This window comes from Sorex araneus, chromosome 8 (assembly GCF_027595985.1).
Source record: "Sorex araneus isolate mSorAra2 chromosome 8, mSorAra2.pri, whole genome shotgun sequence".
NCBI classification, from domain to species: Eukaryota; Metazoa; Chordata; class Mammalia; order Eulipotyphla; family Soricidae; genus Sorex; species Sorex araneus.
The window spans coordinates 50,368,175-50,393,837 of record NC_073309.1 but is presented as its reverse complement, the minus strand read 5'-3'; the positions used below and the strand labels follow the sequence as shown (position 1 = coordinate 50,393,837).

The 25,663-nt window shown below is 56.4% G+C and overlaps 1 protein-coding gene and 1 non-coding gene across 2 annotated transcripts; one reads left to right on the top strand and one right to left on the bottom strand.

Annotated features, from left to right (window-relative positions):
* Nucleotides 1-134: 134 nt before the first annotated feature.
* Nucleotides 135-25,663, top strand: SLC8A2 (solute carrier family 8 member A2). Its single transcript, XM_004607702.2, has 10 exons — nucleotides 135-284; nucleotides 3,551-4,241; nucleotides 7,217-7,881; nucleotides 10,178-10,600; nucleotides 15,951-16,054; nucleotides 16,201-16,218; nucleotides 18,679-18,803; nucleotides 19,099-19,198; nucleotides 22,358-22,636; nucleotides 23,879-25,663. Exons 2-10 carry the CDS (start codon nucleotides 3,567-3,569, stop codon nucleotides 24,253-24,255), a joined length of 2,766 nt encoding a protein of 921 aa, XP_004607759.1. The 5' UTR covers nucleotides 135-284; nucleotides 3,551-3,566; the 3' UTR covers nucleotides 24,256-25,663.
* On the bottom strand, nucleotides 3,214-3,281 carry LOC129406879 (small nucleolar RNA SNORD30). Its single transcript, XR_008631304.1, has one exon. It is a non-coding gene; the product is annotated as a small nucleolar RNA SNORD30 (small nucleolar RNA).

Here is a 25,663-nt window from a genome sequence, read left to right as displayed (position 1 = left end):
CTCCTCCTCCTCCTCCCTTGCGCCCTCCAGCCCCTCCTCTCCCCAACTCCCCCTCCCCTATGCCCTCCCCCCTCCTCCTCTCCTCTCCCTCTCCCTCCCCTCTTCTCCGACTCCCTCTCAGTCTCTGGTTTCTCTCTCTCTCTCTCTCTCTCTCTCTCTCTCTCTCTCTCTCTCTCTCTCTCTCTCTCTCTCTCTCTCTCTCTCTCTCTCTCTCTCTCTGTCGGGCGGAGTCGCCCACCACTGCCAGCCCTTACCGGGGAACCAGCTCCAGGCTGCAGCTGCAGGTAAGAGCCCCCCAATTTCCCCAGGTGAGCTGTGCTGGTGGGGGGCCAGGACCGGGCACCACTGCTCCCTTTGAGTTGGGTTATGGGAGGTGGGGGTAGGCCCCTCCCATGGGGGGCACCACCAGCTGCCAACATCCCCCGCTGCTCTCCCGCTTGGGGGCGAGGGGATGGGAAAGGGGGCTGCCCCCTCCCCTCTCTCCACCCCCGCCTTCCTGTCTGGGGATCTGGTCTGGCTTCCTGTCTGGGGGTCTCTGTGCTGACTATCTCTCCGGAGGTTTCTGGGGGCCCTCTCTGCCCTCCTCCCACACCTCCCCTGGGGCTTCATGTTCCTGGGGCTGCCTTTCGCTCCCTGTCATCTGTCTCGGAGATCTGGTCCCTTTCCTCTGCCTCTCCCTGGAAGCTGCCACTTAACTCTCCTCCTACACACCTTTGTCCCCGCCCCTGGCAGGGAGACCTGCCCCCCCTACACTGGACTCCCCCAAACTCCTCTCCCCTGCTCTGCCCCCTCCCCATGCTCTGGGCTGACCTCTCCACTGAGCTCTGACAGCACCTGCCCTGCACTCCCTCCCGGCCCTCCTGTTCCTTTGAGTCATTCATTCTGGCTCTTTAGGGGTACAGCCCTGCTCGGTCCCTGCACAGCCAGCCTGGACCTCTCTGGAGTAGGGTGCAGCATCCCAAGCTTCTCCATCTGCCTGGCAGGACCTCCTGGAGGTCCCTGCACAGGATACCTCCTTCCTTCCTGAGCACCCCCGGAAGCTGGTGGGAGTGACAGGGGAGTCAGGGTCCCTGGAGCCCAAGCAGGGTGGGGTCCCCAATACCCACATGGCCTCCCAGATGGGCTGGAGCATGCCCTCGCTGGAGTTGGCATCTTTGTTTCTGTCCACTGGAGCCAGGCCCTTCCCCTTCCTGGCCTCAGTTTCCCCACTGAGACTTGTGGCTGTGTGTGTGTGTGTGCGTGCGTGTGTGTGCACCTCCAGGGCCAGAATGCTGTGGTAGGGAAGGTCAGGCAGGAAGTCAGCCTTACCCTACCCGTCCCCAGAGTGCAAGCAGCACCTCACATGTGCACAAGGAGGGGGGCCCACCTAGCATGACATCAGGCTCCCCCTCAATCTTGTACTTTCTCCTTGTCCCCCAGACCAACATCTGAAAAGGGGGTTTCTCTGCCCTACCCAGCGAACTGCCTGCTGCCTCCTGGGGGACTCGCAGCAACGCCTCCACCAGGTCGCTCAGGCCCTGGACTGCTAGGCAGATTAGGTTTCGGGGCCCCAGCAGCAGCCGGCCGGCGGGAGTGCGCGGATGGAGCCAGCTGTCTGCAGTGACAGGGCTCAGAACTATGTGTGGAATAAAAAAAAAGAACTCCCGAGTGTTCCAGGAACAAATATTTACCCGGCGCTTCCTCTCCCCGACCCTCCTCCTGACCCGCCTCTGAGGCTGGGACCCAAATTTCTCCCAAGAACTGCCAGACATTGGCCCCAGCCCCTTCACCCCCCACCTCCCATTTTCCTGGTTGGGGACAGATGGCTGAACTGGACAGGAGACCTCCAAAGGGAGGGAGGGAGGTGAGGATGAATTCTGGAGCCACTAGTGGCCCCGACACACCCAGAATGCTGGGGAGATGGGAGAGTCGAGAGAGCAGGCTGGCATCCTGATGGGTTCGTAATTATGCCTAAGCCATTGATGATTAGGGGGCTTCTAATTAGACTATCATTAGGGATTCTGAAGGGACTAATTGTGCAGTGGCCCTTTAAGAATCACCCCTCTCCAAGTGCCCCCTACAACACAAACATACATGTATGCACACATATATGCATACATATAGGTACACACATATACAGACCCACACACTTCTCAGGAAAGTTCTGCCAAAATTCTGCCAAGATCCCTCCCGCCATGAGCCAGTACCCAACACCCAGGCTATGACTCTGCTGGGTGTGTGGGAGGGGAGACCCCGGGTGAGATTGCCCCCCCACACACACACAGCTCCTGCTCCAGGGAAACGGAAGTTACAGGAGGAACCCTGCTGTGGCCCAGGAAGGTGGGCTCGGGGCGGGGGGTGCTGCATATGCCTCCAGCCTGTCTCTTTTCCTTTTTTTCCTTTTTATAGGTTTCAGGTTTTGTGCAAGGGGGAGGGTTCTGGGTCCCCCATGCACTGTGAAATGCAGGCAGGGACTTCCCAGAGAGGGAGGGTGGGTCTGAATCTGGTGGTTAGGGCCAGGGATGCCCCCAATGGGTGCTGGAAGGCGTGGATTGGTGGGGGAAGAATGTTCAGGAACAGCCAGGAAAGAATGTGGGGGAGGCCTCAGGGAGGAGGCCGGGAGGGTTCTGAGTCGGGTTGAAAGAATCCAAATTCCTGATGAGAGGCACTCAGGCAGGACAGAAATAGCCCCTCAGACCCAGGCCCAGAAGTGGCAGGGGAGGGTTGACTCCCCGCCCAACACGCACACACTGAACACATGCCCAGCAGAGCTCACCCACACAACACCCCCCTATAGGTGGGCGTGAGACCCCTCCACAGGCAGCCACTGGGTGAGGTGGGGGAACCAGTACAATGACCCAGTGGCCACGTTCCTTGATCTTTTGCACCCCCACCCACTCCCTGTCCATCTTGATGCCTTGACCCTGGTTTTCTGTGCAGCTGCAAACTTTAGTGCTGTATAGTATTCCACTGATCATTGCTGCCATCATCTGCTTTAAATTTTTTTTTTTATTAGTGAAACACCATGTGGTACAGTTGTAGACTTACAAACTTTCGTGCTTGCATTTCAGTTATAACAATGATCAAGTACTCATCCCTCCACCAGTGCCAATTCTCCACCACCACTAATCCCAGTATCCCTCCCACTACCCCCATCCCATCCACCACCACCCCACCCTGCCTCTGTGGCAGGGCATTCCCTTTTGCTCTCTCTCCTTTTGAGTGTTGTGGTTTGCAATTGAGGTTCCGAGTCTCTACAGCAAATCATCAGCCGAACGAGATTCCATGAAGTCATCACATATTGCCATCATCTGCTTCTGCAGCCACAGCGGGGTCTGTTGAGTGGGGAGAGTATCCTCCTGTGTGTATGACTGCTGGGATGCTCGAGCCACTTCTCCCAGTCACGACCTTGCAAAGCCAAATTGCTGAGTTGGTGGGATGGGGTGTAGGGAATCTTGGAAGTGTTGAGTTCCATTTCCCTTCCCAGGAGCACCACACCTGCCCCTGTGTCTGTCTCTCCGTGTCTCCCCAGTACCCCTTCCCTCATGCAGGTTTCCTCCCCCCTCCGCAGGCCCCCACCACCCTCCATGGCGCCCCTGGCCTTGGTGGGGTTTGGGCTTCTCCTGGGGACTCCCCTGTGCTGGGGGGCAGCCACCCCGACCCCCTCCCTGCTACCGCCCCCGACCAATGAGAGCGACACAAGCACGGAGGGGTGCCAGGGATCCAACCGCTGCCAGCCGGGAGTCCTGCTGCCCGTGTGGGAGCCAGATGACCCCTCACTGGGCGACAAGGCCGCGCGGGCCGTGGTCTACTTTGTGGCTATGGTCTATATGTTCCTGGGCGTGTCCATCATCGCCGACCGCTTCATGGCGTCCATCGAGGTCATCACGTCCAAGGAGAAGGAGATCACCATCACCAAGGCCAACGGGGAGACGAGCGTGGGCACGGTGCGCATCTGGAACGAGACGGTGTCCAACCTCACGCTCATGGCCCTGGGCTCATCAGCACCCGAGATCCTGCTGTCGGTCATCGAGGTCTGCGGCCACAACTTCCAGGCGGGCGAGCTGGGCCCCGGCACCATCGTGGGCAGCGCTGCCTTCAATATGTTCGTGGTCATCGCTGTGTGCATCTATGTCATCCCAGCCGGCGAGAGCCGCAAGATCAAGCACCTGCGTGTCTTCTTCGTCACGGCCTCCTGGAGCATCTTTGCCTACGTGTGGCTTTATCTCATCCTCGCCGTCTTCTCCCCAGGGGTGGTCCAGGTGAGCATGGACTGGGTGCCAATTTCCGCTGCCAAATCCGGAGGGGTGTTGGCGCCTCGGGGTTGGGAGTATGGATTCGTGCAGCCTCAGAGAGACCCTCCCCCAGGTTGGAGGGCTGCCTGGCGATTCGTGCAGCCTCAGAGAGGCCCTCCCCCAGGTTGGAGGGCTGCCTGGCGATTCGTGCAGCCTCAGAGAGGCCCGCCCCCAGGTTGGAGGGCTGCCTGGCGATTCGTGCAGCCTCAGAGAGGCCCGCCCCCAGGTTGGAGGGCTGCCTGGCGATTCGTGCAGCCTCAGAGAGGCCCGCCCCCAGGTTGGAGGGCTGCCTGGCGATTCGTGCAGCCTCAGAGAGGCCCGCCCCCAGGTTGGAGGGCTGCCTGGCGATTCGCGCAGCAGCAGAGAGGCCCGCCTCCAGGTTGGAGGGCTGCCTGGTGGAGGTTCCTGGCAGGCCTAGGGAGCCATGCTGGAGACCTGCGAGAGCCTCAACCATGTCTAATGGTGCTACTAGCCCTGGAAAATTCTCCCCTACCCGGAGAGCAGTGGGATTTTATTGCACGACCTATCCATCCAGAAAGGGTGTCCTGGAATGCCCTGAGTCCCTGTCACCTGAGGAACGAGTGCGTGCTGTGGTGGCACCCACTCGAATCAGGTGATGGGATGGTCCCAGGCCTCTCCTCCATCTCCCCTCCCTGCCTTCTGCATAATTTAGTCCCGCCTCTGCGGTGAGATCTCCCCATTTGAATAATTCACGCCACACTTGCCCAATCCCGCCTGTTTTCCGACAGTGCTAATTGGATTGGGGGACTCAGTGCCATTTGCCTAATTTCTCCTCCCTGCTCTGGCTGAAAGCCAGCTGTGTCCAAATCTCCATACTGTGGCTGCGAATTGTTCGCACACCTCCTCCCTTATTCATAACTGATTTCTGAGGTGAGGGTAATTTCTGCAATTTCAGAATAGCTTAGAGGCACGTTGCCCCCTGCCCAAGGCCAGTGCCCTGCAAAGCCAGCTTTGCAACAGTGGGAAAAATCCAGAGCCACAGCTGGATCCTGTATCCCCACACTCCCAGCCTCTGTGACCTCTTATCCACCCAATGTCTTCAAAAGGCTGTCTGGAAAACCTTTGCCAAACTTCTCTCCCACAGCTCCGGACTGCTGCCTCCACTGGCATAATTTATTTGTGGGCCTGGCCTAATTCGTTCACCAGCATGTGTAATTTGTTTGAAGCTGCCCAAGATTTATTTACACGTTTATGATGAAGTTGTACCTGTCAGATTTTACCAATGACAGTTTCTCTCCAGGAAGGATTGACAATCAAAGGTGGACAAATTCTCAGTCAATGATTTATTTCTTGGGCCGGGGTTGGGGACACAGCCGGCGGTGCTCAGGGCTTACCCCTGGCTCTGAATTCAGGAATCACTTCTGGTGGACTTGGGGGACCATATAGGGTGCCAGAGATCAAACTCAGATCGACCTGGTGCAAGGTAAGCATCCTGTGCTGCACTGTCACTCCAGCCCCTTAACATGACTCTTTTCCAGGTATACTGTCAGGTATTGGAGACAGTCTGCATCCAGGCTGTGAGCAAACTGGGCCTCTACTCTGTAGAATTTGCACTAGGAGTGATCATGCTTATTTCCGGTCTTGTGAATTTCCTCCGAGGAGGGAACCAACAATGCTTGGTACTTCAGCTGCTTACACTCATTCCTGAGAATATCCTTTTCTTTTGAGCCTCTGGGCTACACCCTACAGTGCTCTGGAGTGACTCCTAGGGTGCTCGAGGATCATGCAGTGCTAAAAGTCCAGCTTGAGGCTCCCTTGTGCTAAGCCTGTGCTCCAGTCCATTTGAGCCACAGCCCCTATTTTATGGGCAAAAAGTGGGGCCAGGGATTCTGCTTTAGGACCAAGACTGACCGGAGAGGTAGCATGGGACACAGACATTCATCAGGATGAGTCTAACCCTCCTTTCTGTGCTCTACCAGTGAGTCACATCTACAGTTCTCAAACTTGTACCTTTTTTTGTTTGTTTTTAAGATTCACCATCTTGTTCCCAAGGCCACAACAGCCTAAGGAAAGAGAGACGGGCTGGGCTGTACCCACTGAAGGTGGTGGGACGGGAGTTAGAAGTGGACAAGTAGACATCCCAGGTTTGGGGGATGGGTGGGGGAAAAGGGGGTGCAGGAGAAGTCTCTGCCCTGGGCCCGCAGGATGGATGTTTGCTTGGTACTGTTTGAAGGTGCCTGTGTTTCTGGGACTTGGGCAACATGACAAAAGTGGGTGGATGGAAAGCTGAACAAGGAGACCAGGAGAAAGGGTCGGAGGCAGAGAGCTGTGAAATATCCACAGAGAGAGATGGGGACTCACAAGAGAAACAAGAAGTTGGGGCTGCAGTAGAGCAGAGAGGGCTCTTGCCTTGCACACAGCCGACCTGGTTTCGATACCCGGCAGTATTTCCTTAGGAGTATTTCCTTAGCATCGCCGGATGTGACCTCAAAACTAAAAGAAAAAAAAAAGAAAGAAAGAAGGAGAGGGTCCGGAGAAATAGTACAGACGGTGGGGCACTTGCGGCTGACCCAGGTTCAATCCCTACCATCCCAGTGGTCAGTCCCATGAGCCTCACCCGAAGTGATCTCTGAATGCAGAGCCAAGAGTGGGATTAGGTACCGCCAGGTGTGACCCAAAACCCCCCAGAAAACAACCCACGGAGGCAGGGAGACTGAGGCAGCGAGGAGAGCAAAGAAGGCGGAAAGACAAAAAAAAACAACAAAACCTGTCACCGAGAGAGAGGAGACATAGGGAAAGGGGAAGGAGAGACGGGAGAGATGCAGGGGGAGGAGACGTAGAGACACCGACGGACTGGACAGACGGAGAGTGGGGCAGACCTGCGGGCGCGTCCGGGGGAGAGCGGGAAGGCGTGCGGGGACGGGGCGGGCTGGCGCGCCCCCTGGCGGCGCGGCGGTCCTGACGGCGCGGCCACCCCGCAGGTGTGGGAGGCGCTGCTGACGCTCGTCTTCTTCCCGGTGTGCGTGGTGTTCGCCTGGATGGCCGACAAGCGGCTGCTCTTCTACAAGTACGTGTACAAGCGCTACCGCACCGACCCGCGCAGCGGCATCATCATCGGCGCAGAGGGGGATCCGCCCAAGAGCATTGAGCTGGACGGCACGTTCGTGGGCGCCGAAGTGCCAGGCGACGTCGGGGCCCTGGGCCCGAGCCCCGCCGAGGCCCGCGAACTGGACGCCAGCCGTCGCGAGGTCATCCAGATCCTCAAGGACCTCAAGCAGAAGCACCCGGACAAGGACCTGGAGCAGCTGGTGGGCATCGCCAACTACTACGCCCTGCTGCACCAGCAAAAGAGCCGCGCCTTCTACCGCATCCAGGCCACGCGCCTCATGACGGGCGCTGGCAACGTGCTGCGCCGCCACGCGGCCGACGCCTCGCGCCGGGCCAGCCCCTCCGACGACGCAGGCGAAGACGAAGACGACGGCGCCAGCCACATCTACTTCGAGCCCAGCCTCTACCATTGCCTGGAGAACTGTGGCTCCGTGCTGCTGTCTGTGGCCTGCCATGGCGGCGAGGGCAACAGCACCTTCTACGTGGACTACCGCACCGAGGACGGGTCGGCCAAGGCTGGCTCGGACTATGAGTACAGGTGGGTGTCCTAGTGCTCCTCAGCCAGCGGACGCTGTGTGCAGGCTTTTTACAGCTCCTAGATTCTGCCACCCAGAGCTCACCCAGAGCTATGCTATTCATTCAGTCAAAATTCAGTCATTCATCCATTTATGCACCCATCCATCCATCCTTCCACCCACTTGTCTACCCGTCATCTACCCATCCATCCATTGGTCCATCTACTCACCCACTCATCCATTCATCCAATCACCTCACCTACTATCCATCTGCCTGCCCACCCATCCCTCCATCCATCCACCCACCCAACCATTCATCTACCCATCCATCCACCTGCCCGCCCACCCATCTATCCATTCACCTCCTATGCATTCACCCACCCACCAACTACTCACCCAGCCATCCATTCATACACCCACCCATCCGTCCATCCAACCACCCACCCCTCCATCCATCCACACATCTATCTACCCACTGACGCATCACTCCATTCACCCATCTATCCATCCATTCACCCACCCAACATCATCCATTCATTCACCCATCCACCCACCCGCCCATTCATCCATCCATCCATCCACCTACACATTCATCCGTCCATCCATCCACCCACACATTCATCCATCCATCTACCCATCCACCTATTCATCTATCCACCCATTCATCCATCTACTCATCTATCCATTATCTACCATCCATTTATCCATCATTACCCATCCCATCCCTTCCATCCACCAATGCATCCATCCACCCACTCACTCATTGATCCATTATACATCCACCCATTCATCCATCCTTCTATTTAAGCTTGCTTCATGTCAGTCACAATTCTTGACATCTGACACCAAGTGCCAATTAAGACAGGTGCCGACTGCCACTGCCCACATGTTCCTCACCTGCTTGTGAGTTCTTGTGCAGGATGCCACACCATTCTCCTAATTAGAGCCCCAGATTGTGTACTATTAACTAGACATAGGAAGTACCTAACCCACACGCACCATGTACCCTGCTTCAGTCATGCATCACTTACTGACATTTTGATCAGTATTGGAATGAATGCTCTATAGGACAGTGATCCCAATAGACTGCACCATCTAGTCTAGGTGTGCAGTTGGTTGTCGGGCTGTGATGCTCATACAACAAAAGCACCAACTGCTGGATTCCTCAGAGCAAATACATGTCTTTAGGCAATGCATAACTATATTAAGTAAAAATGGATTCTGAACCCCTACGAATGCCTGTTGTCTAGGGGTGAAGAGGAAAGCCATGGTCCCTATCCTCAAGTTGCCATGAAGTGAGAAACTGTTAAACATAGAGCAGCAAGCAATGGTTAAGTGCTATGTGGAAGAGTTAAGATGATAAGAGAAGTGACACTGCCCACAGCATCCTCAGGCCTCTGGTTTCACTATAAAGCAAACCACCTTCTGCTTCCTTGAACCTCATGTCCCCTGCACACACACCTGACCCTTCACTGAGAAGACCTGTGACCTCTCCTCTGGATGCAACAATTCCCACCTGCTGGGTCCCAGTTGCTTTTTTAGGAGTTTAGAAGAACATTTTTAAAAAGTAACTTCCAGGCCGGAATAAGTACAGTGGGTAGGGTATTTGCCTTTCACACAGCTGACCTGAATTTGATCCCCAGCCTTCCATATCAAGCACTGCCAAGAGTAATTTCCATGTGCAGAGCCAGGAGTAACCTCTGAGCATCACTGGGTGTGGCCTACAAACCAAAAAACAACAATGAAAAAGAAAAATAACTTGCTTGTCCTCATCTGGCCCATTTTTTAGGGGGCTAAGCATGGGTGGGGCTGGGAACGGGACCCCATTTAGCAGTGCTCAGGTACTATCTGTGGCACTGTGCTCAGAGGTGACCCCTGGTGGTACTCAGAAGACCATATGTAGTGCCAGAATAGAACAGAAACAGCAGCATACAAAGCAAAATGCCTTATCCTTCGTACTATCTCTCTAGCTTCTGGAATTTTCATTTTAATGACACTCCCCTCCCCCCAGAGGGCTAATACACATGTGAAGGTTGAGAAGGGTGACTGTGGTAGAACATTCTAGTTCTCTCTTAGTTCTGGGCTGTGAAAACCTTCTCCCAGTCCCCATGGTTCCCTCCAGTGAAAGGGGCCAGCTGTCTTGTTGTGCTTCTACCTCACTTTTCCCTGGAAGTCCCGTTTGACTCATGTTTAGAGGCATTTAACACCTCGTCATCCTCAAAATTGTGCGTTCTCCTGTGATGATACCCCTCTTCCTGGAAGCCCTCGGGGACTCGCCCATCCCATCATAATCTCTTCACTCTTCTTCCCCGGTTGCAGCGAAGGGACACTGGTGTTCAAGCCCGGAGAGACACAGAAGGAGCTGCGCATTGGTATCATCGACGATGACATCTTCGAGGAGGATGAGCACTTCTTCGTGCGGCTGCTGAACCTGCGCGTGGGCGACGCACAGGGCATGTTCGAGCCCGACGGCGGTGGGCGGCCCAAGGGCCGGCTGGTGTCGCCGCTGCTGGCCACCGTCACCATCCTGGACGACGACCACGCGGGCATCTTCTCCTTCCAGGACCGCCTGCTGCACGTGAGCGAGTGCATGGGCACCGTGGATGTGCGCGTCGTGCGCAGCTCGGGCGCGCGCGGCACCGTGCGCCTGCCCTACCGCACGGTGGACGGCACTGCGCGCGGCGGCGGCGTTCACTACGAGGACGCGTGCGGAGAGCTCGAGTTCGGCGACGACGAGACCATGTGAGCGAGCGCATGCGGGGCGGCTGGATGACTGATATCTGGAGCGTGTGGTTGGCGATGGGCGGGGCGTGAACAGGGGGCGGGGCGTGAAAGGCGGAAGGCGTGCCCTGACCCGGCGGGCGGGGCCCTGCGTCCTGGGCGGGGATTTGGGGCGTGGTCTCAGATAGTGGCGCCCGCTGTAGTGGGCGTGTTCTGGGGACTTTGTGGGCGGGGTCGGTGCTGTGGGCGGAGTCTCGGAAACTGGGCGGCAGTCTCAGAAACGGGGTGAGGTGGGGCCCAGAGTCATTGGAGGGTCTGGGAAACCGGGCGGAGCCTTCGTGGTGGGGCCCGGTGTTGTGGGTGGGGTCTGAAAACTGGGCGGAGCCTCTGTGGGTGGGGCCCGGTGTTATGGGCGGGGTCTGGAAACTGGGCGGAGCCACTGTGGGTGGGACCGACCCTGGTGTTTTGGGCGGGGTCCCAGGTGCTTGCTCCTGAGTGGGGGTGGAGTGGGGAGTCAGTTCTTGTATACCGGGTGCGGGGCTGGGTGGTATGGCGCCTCCCCGAGAAATGGAGAGAATTGGAGAGAGGGAACCTGGTTCAGAGACGGCCAGAAGGGGCAGGAGCGATAATACAGCGGGTAGGGTTCTTGCTTTGCATCCGGACGACCTAGTTTCGGTGCCCCCCTCACCTCATACGGTCCCTGAGCCCGCCAGAAGTGATCCTGGGGCACAGATCAGGTTTGTGGCGGGAAGATGAGCGGGGCTTACTTGGGGAAAGGCAGGTGGGGGGCCCCAGAAAAAAGGGCCAGATGAGGAGAGAGGGGAGAGGAGACAGACATGAGACTGGAGGGCTTCATTGAAAGATGATCTTGTGGCCTGCAGGGTTGCGGTGAAGATGCGAGGGCGTCTGTGGAGATGGAGGGATGCGGAAAGGCAGTGTCTACCGCAATGTGGGTGAGGGGGCCAGGAAACGAGGTCCGCGGGAGGAACCTTATAAGATGGGGTGTGAAGGGGGAAGCTGTCCGGGAGTGGGGAAGGGTCATGACCTAGGTTGCAGGGAAAATGGGGTGGGGGGATAGGCAAAGAATGAGGAACATAGGCGAGACTTTGGGAAAGAGCTTGCTGGGGCCAGGACCTGGGAGGCGGGGCACTGGGGTAACTGGGGGGTGGGGTCCGCTGAGCTGGATTTCCACAGATACACCTTTAAACTCAGACATAGCCAACACAAACACACTGGCACAGAAAGACACCCCGCCCCCCCCCGCCCGGTCCAGGAAGTGTGGAGTCAGCGCTGTTCCCGGCCACAGACGCCAGGCCACCCCCTCGCGCACCTGCCCGGTCCCCCTCACCAGCCCCCGCCCCTGGCACCAAGCGCGCCTGCAGCCTCACTGCCCCCAGCCGCCTGCCAAGGCCGCAGAAGGCGGCGCCCCCGCTCCGCCTGCTCCCGCCGCCCCCGCAGCCCCGTCTGTCTCCCTCCTCCCGCCGCCCACGGTGCTCCCGCCGTGCAGCGCCCCCGCCTGCCGCAGCCTCGGGCCAGCGTCTCCCCATGCGCCCCGGCTCTCCTCTCTGAGCTCGCTCGCTCCCTGCCCCCCTCCCCGCGCGCCGTCTCCCCACTCCGCACCCCACTTCCAAATTTCAAACCCTCCACCACCACCACCTGGCTCACATCCTGGATTATATAGCCCCCCTCCTTTTCTTTTCCCTCTCAGGGGTATTCTCGCATGCCTCAGAGGCAGGGGTCAATGAGAATGTGAGGTTCTTCTGCTTGTTCTTCTCTTCTGTAGTTTAGTCCACTTCCCGCCTTCTTACACACACACAGACACAGACACAGACACAGACACAGACACACACACACACACACACACACACACACCCCACTTCCTTTCCCCGGGTTTCCCCAATCCGGGACACCCTGTGGCCCCCGCCCCCGCCCCCGCCCAGTTTTCCAGCTGTGGCTTCAGAAAACAAAAAGAAAAAAACCAAGAGGCTAATTAGCGTTTAGGGAAACACATCCACTCCTCTGACAGACAGGTGATAATTAGAGGTGCAGCCTGGATGGAGGGGCGACCCCAGCAGGATCAACACAGATGGTGGGGAGCCATCCAGAGTTGGGGAGACAATGAGGTGCCGGGACGAGGGAGAGGAAAGGAAAAGGGAAGGAATGGGGGAAAGGAAGGAAAGAGAGAAGAGGGGCCAGAGAGAGGGTACAGGGGTTAAGGCAACTACCTTGCACCCAGGTTGGACCCCCCAGCACCACATAGAGTCCCCTCAAGCCTGCTGGGAGTGATACCTGAGCACAGAGCTAAATCCTAAGCACCGCTGAGTGTGGCCTCCCAAAAAAAGGAAAATAAAAGAATGTAGGAGTGGAAGGAAGAGAGTAAAGGAAGGAGAAAATGGAAAGAGGGAAGGAAGGGAAGGGGATGAGAGAGGGGGGCCTGGAAGATAGTACAGGGGGTAGGGCGAATGCCTGGCATGTGGCCAGCCTGGGTTCGATCCCCAGCATCCCATATGGTCCCCTGAGCAATGCCAGGAGTGGTCCCTGAACACAGAGTCAGAAGTAAACTCTGAGCACCACTTGGGTGTGGCTCAAAAACAAACAAAAAGGGAACTAAAACAGGAAGTGGGAAACTGAGGCAGAGGGTGTAGAGAGACAGGGGTGCATCACTCACTCTGAGAATCAAGGAAGGAGACATTCCCCCACACCCACCCCAGATGGGGGGGGCGGGGGGGGGATTGGGACAGCAAGTGATGGTGGGGTCAGAGAGCTAGGTCTGAAACCAGAAGACCCAGTGCTCTCAGCCGGACCTTCGGTTGTCCCCTGGTGCCATCTGTCCTGGGCCCCTGAGGGCATCAGTGCCCAGTGCCTGGGAGAGTGAGGGTGGGCAGAGGCTGCCCATGTCAGGGTGTGTGTGTGGAGGTGGGGGGGAAGGGACACTGTCTGAGCCCCCACCTTCCTGGTTTCAGCACCCTGGACAGATCCACGGGTGGGTTACTACTTTACCCACCCAGGAAAGATAGAAACACCCACACCCAGGGTGCTGAGGAAGAGCAGGGTGTTTTGGGGTGGGGTGGGGTGCCTGGCCTTGATGTTCAGACTCATCTGCTCAGAGACTCATCCACATTTTCTAGATAAGTGTTTGTTTTGGTCATTTCTTTCCCCCTTTTATTTGGGAGCAGGGGTGTGGTTCTTCCAAGCAGTGCCTAGGAAGCCCCTGCGGCCTCATATCAGGGGCGGGGGAGGGGGTGTCCTTGGCCTACCAGGCTGGTGACCTTCTGCAGGTCCTGAAGATTCATGTGGGTCCAGTTCTTTGGTATCAGGGACCCCTGGTTTACCCTGGCAATGGCTCTGGAGCTGCACCCAGTGATTCACGAGGAACATGTGGTGCCAGCTTGGATGCATGCCAGGCAACCACCTTAACCCCTGTACTATCCCCTGGCCCCCTGAGGGCTTACTCCTGCTCTGCACTCAGAGGCCACCCCTGGTGATACGCGGGGGACCCTACGGGATGCCAGTGATCAACCCTGGGTCAGCCATGTTCAAGGCAAATGCCCTCCACGTTGTCCTATCTCTCAGGCCCATTTTATTTTCTTCAAGTGGAGTTTTTATTCGGGGCACTACCACTGGTGCTCGGGGGTTACTCTCAGCTCAGTGCTCAGGGATTGCTCGGGGTGGTGCTGAGGGGACCATGCAATGCTAGGGATCCAACAGGATTCCCTGTGTGCAAAGTCTGTGCTCCAGCCCTTGGAGCGGTCCCTGGGGCCCCTCCGGGTTGTTTTATTTGATGGACACTTGAGAGAGATGAGGACAGGGTGGGAAGAACCCAAAGACAGGCGGGCGGGGTCCAGCCCCAGACAGGTGGAGTCCGAGAAGTGAAGACATGTGGGCTGGGGGTAAAGAGGGCAGAGAGGCCGCCGAGGCTGAAGAGAACAACGGCAACGTGGGCGGCTCTAAAACAGACGTCTGAAAAGAGCAAGATGCCATGCCCATGAAAGGCGGCTGGGTGGGCTGCCATGGGGCAGGGGCAGAGGGGCTGCAGGCTCTGGGTGAGGGGCCAGCGGGCTGCTGGCCAGCCCCCCCCACCCCCGCGCCCACACTCCTCCCAGTTGTCGGCTGCAGTGGGGAGCGACGGGGTGCTATGGCAGGTGGGCGCGGGTGCCATGCCTGGTGGTGCTTCCCGTGTCTGCTGAGTGTGGGCTGCGGGTTTGTGTTTCTGGGCGCTGGGGCCAGTGCCTCCCACAGCTGAAAGTGCTGCTGGTGGAGAGCCCAGCGCGCCTCCAGGCTCTGGGGCCTGTGCGATGCTGCGGGAAGCAGGAAGGTTCCAGTGTTCGGCCCTTCCTGCTCCACCCCCGCTGTTACCATGGCAGCAGAGTGGCTGGGAAAATCACTTAGCCCTGGTGCACGGCCCCAGTGGGGTCCTGACCCAGGGCAGGAAGCCGCGGAGGGTTCTCTGCCGCGGGCAGCTGAAAGATCCTAGTTAGCACGGTTGCTTGGCTGATGCAGGGCAGGATGGATTTCCGTATTTGGGGGTATTGAGCCACACCCCAGAGTGTCAGGAGCTGCTCCTGGCTCTGTGCTCAGGGATCACTCTTGGTAGTGTTTGGGAGCCATTTGTGGTGTGGGGATTGAACTGGGGTCGTCCGGGTGCATCGACAGCACCTTCCCCTTTGCACTTTATCTCCAGGGATTCCCATATTAAAGGTCATAGCTGCAAGGCCCTGGGGTCCATCCCCAGCCCTGCATGTCCTCCCGAGGTCTCCCCCAAAGATGGAGCTGGCCTCAATGAACTGGGGTCAACTAGGGGCAAAGCACTGGAGTGAGCTGGGAAGAGTGCCAGTGCAAAGGCCCTGAAGCAGGAGTGGGCCTGGTGTGATCAGGCAATGGCAGGGGCAGAGTAGATGGAGGAAGAGGGGGATGGAGTAGGGGACTGTGGGAGAATGAGGGTGAGGTGCAGGGATGGGGTTGTCTTGTAGACCAGTTCTGGGAAACTTGGGAGCAGAGACGGCTCCGTCTCAGCCATGTTTCATTGGGATCCCTTGGGTTGCAGTAGAGAGGAGGGTGTGTGGGTGCAGTAGCTGAAGCCTGGTTTGTGAGGCAGGCCTGGGCGTGGGAGATGATGGGGGGCGCAGGGAGGCAGCGAGGGGTGAAGTCAACTCCCCTCTCGTCCTTCCTGAGTCACATCGCTCCCCTTCACCCCCTGCTCCCTCTGCGGGGCAGCAGGGACTTGTTTGGGATGCGGGTCATGCTTCTCCTGAGGGGTCCTGGGGGGCCGTGGAGTATTACACTGCGGGGCTGGAAGGGGGCACTGTAGGCAGCCCACCACTGGCTCCATGAGGGGCCCTCATGCCAGGCTCCCCCCTCCCTCCCACCACAGGAAAACTCTGCAGGTGAAGATAGTTGATGATGAGGAGTATGAGAAGAAAGATAATTTCTTCATCGAGCTGGGCCAGCCACAGTGGCTTAAGCGAGGGATTTCAGGTGAGGTGTGATGGGAGGAGTGAGTGGTGGGGGTGGAAGTGGAGGAGATCCCTGGATTCCTTCCTTCAGACTTATGAAAATGAACGATGCAGGAAAATAAACTGACTCTTCTCTCTCTCTCTCTCTCTCTCTCTCTGCCCTTCTAGCCCTGCTCCTCAACCAAGGTGAGTGGTGGTAGCTACCTCCAGGCTCAGATGGCAGTGGGGTGGTACTCAGTAACTCAATAGGATGGATCTGAGGGACCAGAGATATAGTACAGTGAATGGGGAACTTGTTTCGCACACGGCCAACCCCGGTTTGATCCCTGGCATCCTAGATGGTTCCCAAGTTCTACCAGGAGTGATCCTTGAACACACCAGGGTATGGCCTAGAAAAAAAATATGGGGGTTGGAGGTTAGGGGATTGGTGGTAGGTTGGAGGTAAGGGGAAGGGTTGGTGGTAGGTTGGAGGTAAGAGGAAGACAGAGCAGGGATTGGTAAGGGCCAGAGTTCACATCAGAGTTATAGGCCAGTTCAGTTTGGGGTTACAGTTGGAGACTCAGAGCTTAAAGTTGTGTCTTGTTTGTAGATAGATTCAGGGGCTGGGGCTGGAAAGATAGGATTTAGGTGCTTATCTTGCATAGAGTCACCCCCAGCTTATTCCCAGCACCATATCTGGTCCCCTGAGCACAGAGCCAGGAGTCAGCCCTGAGCACCACTGAGTGTGGCCCAGAACAAAATTTAGAGGTCTGTGACGGGGCTAATGGGAATCAGATTTGGGCTGGCCTGGCAGGGAGTGAGGTTGAGGATCAGGATTAGGGCTGAGTCGAGGTCAGTGTGCTTCTGGGTGTGTGGTGAGGGAGATGAGATTTGAACACTAAGACTGAGGTTAGGGCTTGAGGTGAATTTGAGGGACTGTGGTTTAGTCAGGGTTGGGGGTTAAGATTGGGGTGAGGGGAGGATCAGGGCTCAGGGGCTTGGAGAGAGTGATGGAATGGTTTTGGGGTTCAGACCAGGACCGAATGGGGATGCCTAGGATTCAAGTCACACTATGGATTTTGGGTTTTTGGGAGGCCACACCCAGCAGTACTCAGGGTTCACTCCTGGCAGGCTTGGGGGTTTCTACAGGGTGCTGGGGGTTGATTCTGGGTCAGCTGCATGCAAGGCAAGCACCCTCCTGCAGTTCTGTCACTCCAGCCTCAGACTAAGGATTGTCTTAGGATAAGTAAGAGAAGGCACTGCAAGAAGGTGGCTAAGGGGCTGGAGCAATAGCACAGCGGGGAGGGTATTTGCCTTGCATGCGGCCAACCCAGGTTTGAATCCCAGCATCCCATATGGTCCCCCAAGCACCACAAGGAGTAATTCCTGAGGAATTCCTGAGTGCATGAGCCAGGAGTAACCCTGTGCAACACTGGGTGTGACCCAAAAAGAAAACAAAAAGAAGAAAAAAATAAAAAGAAGGCGGCTAAATCAAACATAATGAATTTCATGATGGGGCAGTTTTCCAGGGACTTTTCCTGGTTAGTGAATGGGGGTAACATGGGGCGTGTGTGTTGACTCACTTTAGGGAGGTAAAAAGGCTCAAAGCATACGTTGGTGGATCCAGACCCAAGAATTATTCCAAAGTTGAGGGTCACCATCTTTCCTGACTACCTCAAATACCCTCACTGATATTTTCAGAGCCCCAATGTAGAGGGGGGAGCCACCTCCAGCCCCCTCCACTCAGGCATAAGGATGAGGACCATGCTTGGATGCTTTACCCAGGGTTCAGGGACATCAGTTCAGTTTGTTGTTCATTTGTTTGAGTACCAGGGATATAGTTCAGGGATTCAGCACTTACCTTGCAGCCTCTGTTGCTAGTTCAAACTCCCATGGATTGCATAGAGTTCCCCAAGCACAAACAGTGGTTGCTTCTGAGCAACAAAGTGAGGAGTAGCTCCTGAACACCTACGGGTGTCTCTTCCCACCTCCTCCCCCAAAAAACAAACCTTGGTGGCTGGAGTGATAGCACAGCAGGTAGGGCGTTTGCCTTGCACCCGACTGACCCAGGTTCGATTCCCAGCATCCATTACCCCAGCATCCATTACCCCCAAGCACCACCAGGAGTAATTCCTGAGTGCATGAGCCAGGAGTAACCCCTGTGCATTGCCAGGTGTGACCCAAAAAGAAAAAAAAAACTCTTAAAACTTTCCTAGCCAGTGCGATAGTATAGCGGGGAGGGCATTTGCCTTGCATGCAGCTGAACCAGATTTGATCCCCAGCACCTATGTAGTCCCCTGAGCCAAGCAAGGAGTGATCCCTGACTACAGAGCCAGGAGTCATCCCTGAGCACCACTGGGTGTGATCCCAAACCAACAACAAAACACTCTCCTAGCTTTCCTATGAGGTGAGAACAGATAACAGTCCTGGGTTATACGGGAACGCAATGAGGTTATGAAGGGCTTCAGTCCAGGGGCCAGAGTCTGGGGGCAGGGATGGGGTAGAGCTAAGGTTGAGGAAAATGATGCTCAGTTTAGGGGAGATGGTGGGCACGGGAGCTTTGCTACAGGGGGCTGCCTCCAGGCGCTGTGTCTGGAAGCAGTAAGTAGGGACTGGGAACTCTAATCCGCTTCCCTCGAGTTTTGACACACTTCCCTCATGCTGCAGTGGACGGAGACCGGAAGCTGACGGCTGAGGAGGAGGAGGCCCGACGGATCGCTGAGATGGGCAAACCTGTCCTGGGAGAGAACAGCCGCCTGGAGGTCATCATCGAGGAGTCGTACGATTTCAAGGTGCTTTTTTGGTTCTGGGGCCCCAACTTTAAGGGGCATCTTAGCCCCTGAAATGTTTTCCTCGGGGGAGATAGAGTCCAGAAGTGGGGGGATCAGGAGGGTCCCGGGTTTGGGGGTCACTCGGTGCTGGGAATCCCTCAGCACCATGGACAGCGACCCTCCGCTCTAGAACCGAGCCTGTGCCCCCCTTTCCCGCCTAAGGAAGGGATCTGGGTCTGGAAGGTGCAACCCTCCCACCTGTTTGGATCTGCCCTGGTCACAGGCAATGGTGTCCTCACTTTCCTCTTGTCCCCAGAACACGGTAGACAAGCTCATCAAGAAAACTAACTTGGCATTGGTGATTGGGACCCATTCATGGCGGGAGCAGTTTTTGGAAGCGATTACGGTGAGCGCAGGTAAGTGGGGAGGGAAGAGGGGTTGGGGGGGCAGGGGACAACAATAGATGCAGAGAGATCCAGAGGGACTCAGAGGGGGACCTGGCAAAGGGAGAGACATGCCTGACTGGACAGAGGCAGAGAGGGAGAGGATGGAAAGAGGAAAGGGAAAGAGGGGGGCAGAGAAACAGAAAGAGACAGAGACACGTGGGTGCAGACAAGGGAGAGGAGACAGGCTCTTGGGAGAGAGGTTCAGAACAGAGAGAAAGCAGCAGGTTTAGATGTGAACACACAGGAAATTTGAGAGGGGCAGCGGGAGGGGGCAGGTGGACGGGCTGGGGGTAGGAACAGAGGGCTGAAAAGGACAGAGGATCTGGGTGCTCTCCTGGGGTGAGGGTGGACAGTGGGGACTGGTGGAATAATAGCACAGAGCTGGCTCCTCTGTTGCCATGGAGACTGCCACCAGGACACTCAGCCCTCCCCACCTGAGCCTCTTCCACCCTTTCGGGTCTCAGGCTGGTCAACGCTGCCCCCCTGTGGCGTGAAACACAATGACAACCAGGAGAATGTTAAGCAAGCAGCTGGGGGAAACAGGCTCAGAGCAAAGGCAAGTCTGGCCGGAAGTATCAAGAGTATCCAGAAAGGGCCAAGGTGGCACCTTTGTCCCTAACACAGCATCAGATTTTCCATGAGGAGCCTAGCCATCATTCTCTGACATTCCTCAAGGGGGTTGTGGTTGGAAAGCAAGGTGTGATCCACCAGAATGGGGGCGTGGGGGAGGGCGCAGCTCTGGAGAGGCCAGCCAGTGCAATGCGGACTAGAGATGAAGTGGCATTTCCATCTGAGACAGCATCTGCCCTGCATCTGTTGCTCCACACTTGGCCCCATAGAAGACACTGATGAGGACAGAGGTAAGAGCTTGACCAAAGTCACAGTTCCATGGAGGAGGTATTGCTGTTCCCCAAGAGTGACAGTCCTGGGGCTGGAGTGATTGCATAGCGAGTAGGGCGTTTGCCTTGTACGCAGCCAACTCGGGTTTGACTCCCAGCATCCCATCTGGTCCTCTGAGCACCGCCAGGAGTAATTCCTGAGTGCAGAGCTAGGAGTAACCCCTGTGCATCACCAGGTGTGATCCAAAAAGAAAAATAAAAGTGACAGTCCAGAGTGAGCAAGAAAGAGAGCCCAGGACAGGCTGCTAGAAACCAGGCATGGAGACTCACCCAGTCTGGAAGTCATGGAGGGCTTCCTGTAGGAAGGGGCTTCTCAGTGGAAGACACAGAGGAGGAAGCCAGGGGGAGGGAGAAGACAGGAGGCTTGGAAGGAGGTGGGGGGAGGCAGGGAACAGACCACACCTGGTTTCACATATGAGTTTGCTTTCTAAGCACCAGTGTAGCACTTGTTACCCCTTTCTCTTTTTTGTATTTAAAATTTTTATTTTGGTTTTGTAGGGGTCATACCCATTGGTGCTCAGGACTCACGCCTGAGCTCAGGGGACCATGAGGGTTGATTGGGATCAAACTCAGGTCAGCCACATGCAAGGCAGGCATCTTACCCACTACACTATTATCTCTCCTGCCCTCAAAAGTGAATATTTTTATTTCAAGGACAGAAACGGATTGCCTCCAGGGATTCGGAGACAGAGACTAATGTTAACAATCTATAGCTCGCCCCAGCTGCAAAGGATTCTGGGAAAGCAGGCATCTTCAATTTATTTATTCATTGGCTTTTGGGTCACACCCGGCGATGCTCTGGAGTTACTCCTGGCTCTACACTCAGGAATTATTCCTGCCCTATGGGATGCTATGGGTCGAACCTGGATCTCCCACATACAAGGCAAATGCCCTCCCCACTGAACTATCATTCTGGCCCCAAGCAGGCATCTTTTAGATGAGCCTCTGGCTACTGTTGGTGGCCATGTATCAGATGAAGTGAGTGTTTCTAGCGGCAGACAGCTGTCAGTTATTGTAAAGCCTTCTGGGAAAAGGAATTTTTTTAAACCTAGGAAATAGCAGCAAGGGATCCTGGGAGTTTGATATTTTTGTTTTTTTTGTTTTTTTTGTTTTTTGCTTTTTGGGTCACACCTGGCGATGCACAGGGGTTACTCCTGGTTCTACACTCAGGAATTACTCCTGGCAGTGCTCAGGGGACCATATGGGATGCTGGGATTCGAACCCGGGTCGGCCGCGTGCAAGGCAAACGCCCTACCCGCTGTGCTATCGCTCCAGCCCCAGGAGTTTGATAGATATTTTTGCTGGATGCCTCTGACTTCAAGGGGTTTTAGGAAGATGATACTTTTTAGTTCTTTCTTTTGTTTATTTATGTATTCATTGACTTCTGGGTCACACCCTGCAATGCTTAGATCCTGGCTCTGCACTCAGGGATCACTCCTAGTGGTGCTGGGAGGACCATATAGGATGCCAGACATTGAACCCATGTTGGGAATATACAAGGCAAACACCGTCCCCACTATACTATTGCTCCATCCGTATTTATTTTTGTTATCCCCCATCCCCCAAGATGTTTTGTTATTCCTGGCTCTGCACTCAGGAATTACTCAGGCATGGGTTACCATATGGGATGCCTCCAGGATATGCTGTTTGGGGGTCATCCTCCACAGTGCTCAGGGACTACTCTGGCTCACTGCCCAGCAATTGCTCCCAGCAGTGGCTAGTTGAGGGACCATGTGGTTCCAGGACCATGTGGTTCCAGGACCAGCCAGGACCCTCTGCATGCAAAGAATGCACTGTAGCACTGTAGCACTGTTGTCCCGTTGTTCATCGATTTGCTTGAGCAGACACCAGTAACGTCTCCATTGTGAGACTTGTTACTGTCTAGCATATCGAACACGCCGTGGGTAGCTTGCCAGACTCTGACGTGCAGGCAGGATACTCTCGGTAGCTTGCCAGGGTCTCTGAAAGGGACGGAGGAATCAAACCTGGGTCGGCCGCATGCAAGGAAAATTACCTACCCACTGTGCTATCGCTCCAGCAAAGCATGTGTGTTGTAATCCATTGTGGGCTCTCTAGCCCCAAAGGTGAACACTTCCAGTGGGGGCTGGCCACGCTCCGAGTTGCCAGGCCTTCTGGGAAAACAGGAGTTTGCAGGGGATGGGTCATCTGGGAGTGAAGGGAATAGGGGTGCTGCTGGCCAGTGAGCCCCAGCTGGGTCCTGTGCCCACAGGGGACGAGGAGGAGGAGGAGGACGGGACCCGGGAGGAGCGGCTGCCATCCTGCTTTGACTACGTCATGCACTTCCTGACGGTGTTCTGGAAGGTTCTGTTCGCCTGTGTGCCCCCCACTGAGTACTGCCACGGTTGGGCCTGCTTCGGCGTCTGCATTCTGGTCATCGGCCTGCTCACAGCCCTCATCGGGGACCTCGCATCCCACTTTGGCTGCACTGTGGGTCTCAAGGACTCTGTCAATGCTGTGGTCTTCGTGGCTCTGGGCACCTCTATCCCTGGTAAATTCCCTGGGAAGTTGGACTGGGGGTCCCTGCTCATAGAAGCCAGACAGATGTGCTGAGGGAAGGAAGATATCCAGTGGGGGCAGAAAGGGGCTAGAGCCATAGCACAGCAAGGAAGGCACTGGGCACTCACTTTGCACGTGGCTGCTCCAGTTTTGATCCCCGGCATCCCATAGGGCACCTTGAGCACCACCAGGCATGATTCCTGAGTGCAAAGCCAGGATTCATCCCTGAAGACTGCCTTGGTGTGAACACACGCGCGCACGCACACACACACACACACACACACACATAAGGTAGTGAAGGGTTGGAGATCTAATACAGCAGGTATGGCCTTTACCTTACATATGGCCAAACCAGGTTCAATTCCCGCAACACATTTTGCCTCCCTGAGCCCCACCAGGAGTGATCCCAGAGCGCAGAGCCAGGACTCAACCCTGAGCACCTCCCGTAAGCCTAATAATAACATCATCAGGGGCCAGAGTGATGGTACAGCAGGTAGGACACTTGCCTTACACATGGCTGAGCTGGTTTGATCCCTGGCATCCCATAGCATCCCCTAAGCACCTCCAGGAGTAATTCCTGAGTGCAAAGCCAGGAGTAAACCCTGAGCATCACATCACCCGGTGTGACCCAAAAACAAATAACAAAAAAGTCAAAAAAGTAAGGCAGTGTAGTCTGGTTAAGCCCATAGGGCGGGTCCCTGAGAGATGGGGAGGGTCATTATGGACACTAAGCAGGGTTGCGGGGGTGCTGGAGAGTCAAGGGCCAAAGACATAGTACAGGGTGGTTGTTTTTGGATTTGGGGGAAGGTTTTTGTTTGTTTGTTTTGCTTTTGGGCCACACTCGGAGATGCTCAGTGGGTACTCCCAGCTCTACACTCAGGAAAGAGTCCAGGTGGTTTTCAGGGGATCATATGGGATGTCAAGATTCGAACCCATAACATCCACGTGAAAGGCAAATGCCCTTCTCTACTGTCGCTTGGGCCCCATAGTACAAGGAATTCAGGTGCTTTCCTTACAAATAGCTGACCCGGTTCTGTCCCAGCACCACATAGTTCCAGGGTACTGCCAAGGGTCACTACTGAGCACCGGGAGCATGGTCCAGTCCTACCCTACGTCTGTCAGGCCGGGGCAGGTGGGCAATTGTGGTGTGGCTGCGCCCTCCCCCGCCGCAGAGCCCTGACACCTGGCCACCATCCCACTCCCCCCCCCCCGCCCCCATGTCTTGTCTCTGCAGACACGTTCGCCAGCAAGGTGGCTGCTCTGCAGGACCAGTGCGCAGACGCGTCCATCGGCAATGTGACGGGTTCCAACGCGGTGAACGTGTTCCTGGGCCTGGGCGTGGCCTGGTCGGTGGCCGCCGTGTACTGGGCAGTGCAGGGCCAGCCCTTCCAGGTGCGCACCGGCACACTGGCCTTCTCGGTCACGCTCTTCACCGTCTTCGCCTTCGTGGGCATTGCGGTGCTGCTGTACCGGCGTCGGCCGCACATCGGCGGTGAGCTGGGCGGCCCGCGCGGGCCCAAGCTGGCCACCACGGCGCTCTTCCTGGGCCTCTGGTTTCTCTACATCCTCTTCGCCAGCCTGGAGGCCTACTGCCACATCCGAGGCTTCTAGGGCGCCCCCCCCTCGCCATGGACTCGGCCTCAGAGGGGCCGCCTTTCGGGGACCTGGCCCCCCCACCCGCACCCCAGTCCTCTGCCCTCTCTTCCCAACAGCAACCGCCCGCGTTTTTCCCAAGCTTGACCCCTGACAATCTCCCGCTGACTTTTCTGGGGAAATCTATACCTCGAAGACCCCCCAGGAACCCTCGGAGGCTCTTCCAGCTTTTCTCCCTTGACACTTTTCTCCCATCCCACTCTCCACTCTCCTTTTTTAATTTTTTACTTTTAATTTATTTATCTATTTATTTTGCGGGTGTGGAGGATCACACATGCAAGGCATTGAGCTCTAACTGCTGAGCCACATCCCAGGCCCTCTTTTAAGACCCTTTCTGGGGAGAGGAACCCCCTCCTCCTCCTCCCCCTTTCAGAACTCAGCCATCTCTGAGGGCCAGAGGGGCACTTCCAGGAGGTTGATCTCCCCCCTCGGCTGTCCCAGATCTCTGCCTTTCCTCCCAGACTCAGGGACCTGGGATGGGGCTGGAGAAGGGGCCGGGGGCACACCTCCTGATTTCTCCGCTCAGGTCCTTGGGATGACTCATCTTGAGGCTTGGAGAAGGGAGGGGAGAAGTTTGGGGTTCCAGAGCTGGAGGAGGTACAATTCGAACCTGCGACTTCTCACATTCCAGCGCCCCCCACTTGCCCCCACTACCTCTGAGAGCCAGCCATGCCTTGGAGGAGGAGGGCCTCTGTGTGTGTATATAGTGTGTTTGGGGTGGGGGGAGTGGGGGAGGGTGCATGTCTTGGGGCAAAGGGGTGACCGACTTTCCTTTTAAGAGGGCAGCAGACTCCCCAAGCCATGAGAATCGACTCTGGGGAGGGGCCAGGGAGACCAGCCCATCTCCCGCGACAATCTAGAAGGTTCATTATGCCCTCAGTGCCAGCCAATCCGGCAGGACCCTCGAAGAGGAGACCGAGGGTCCCAGAGGACCAATGCTACAAGCCAGCAAATGCTGCCACATCTCTGCCTGATGGGGAGCAGGGGGGTGGGGTGGGAGGGAGGGACTGGGGGTCAGGGGGGTTTGGGTGGACATTTTTAACTTAGGCTGCCACCCGTCTGTCGGTCGGCAGCCCGTATTTTCTTACTGTTGTTGTTTCCCGCCCAAAGGACACGTGGGGTGTGGGAAGTGCCGTCCATTTCTGGGGACCCCGTGGATGCTCCTGCAACCCCCATAACACTCTGCTTCCCTCACATTTGTAGCGTCCTACCATCCTGTTGTACATTGGCCCCAACATCCTAGCCCTGTGACCCCCTTTCTCTACTCCTTTCTCCACTCCGAGCTCATCAGCTCCAGCCGTTGTCTCTCTCTTCTCTGTGATTTCTGTAAAAGTTGCCATAAAACTTGGAAATTCTGCCTGAAAAA

Excerpts from the sequence above, each read along its gene's own strand:
- SLC8A2 (XM_004607702.2), top strand. The coding sequence starts at position 3,567 with ATGGCGCCCCTGGCCTTGGTGGGGTTTGGGCTTCTCCTGGGGACTCCC. Across the intron at positions 7,882-10,177 it reads GGCTCGGACTATGAGTACAG|CGAAGGGACACTGGTGTTCA; the intron begins GTGGGTGTCCTA and ends CCCCGGTTGCAG. Across the intron at positions 18,804-19,098 it reads AGGAGTCGTACGATTTCAAG|AACACGGTAGACAAGCTCAT; the intron begins GTGCTTTTTTGG and ends TCTTGTCCCCAG.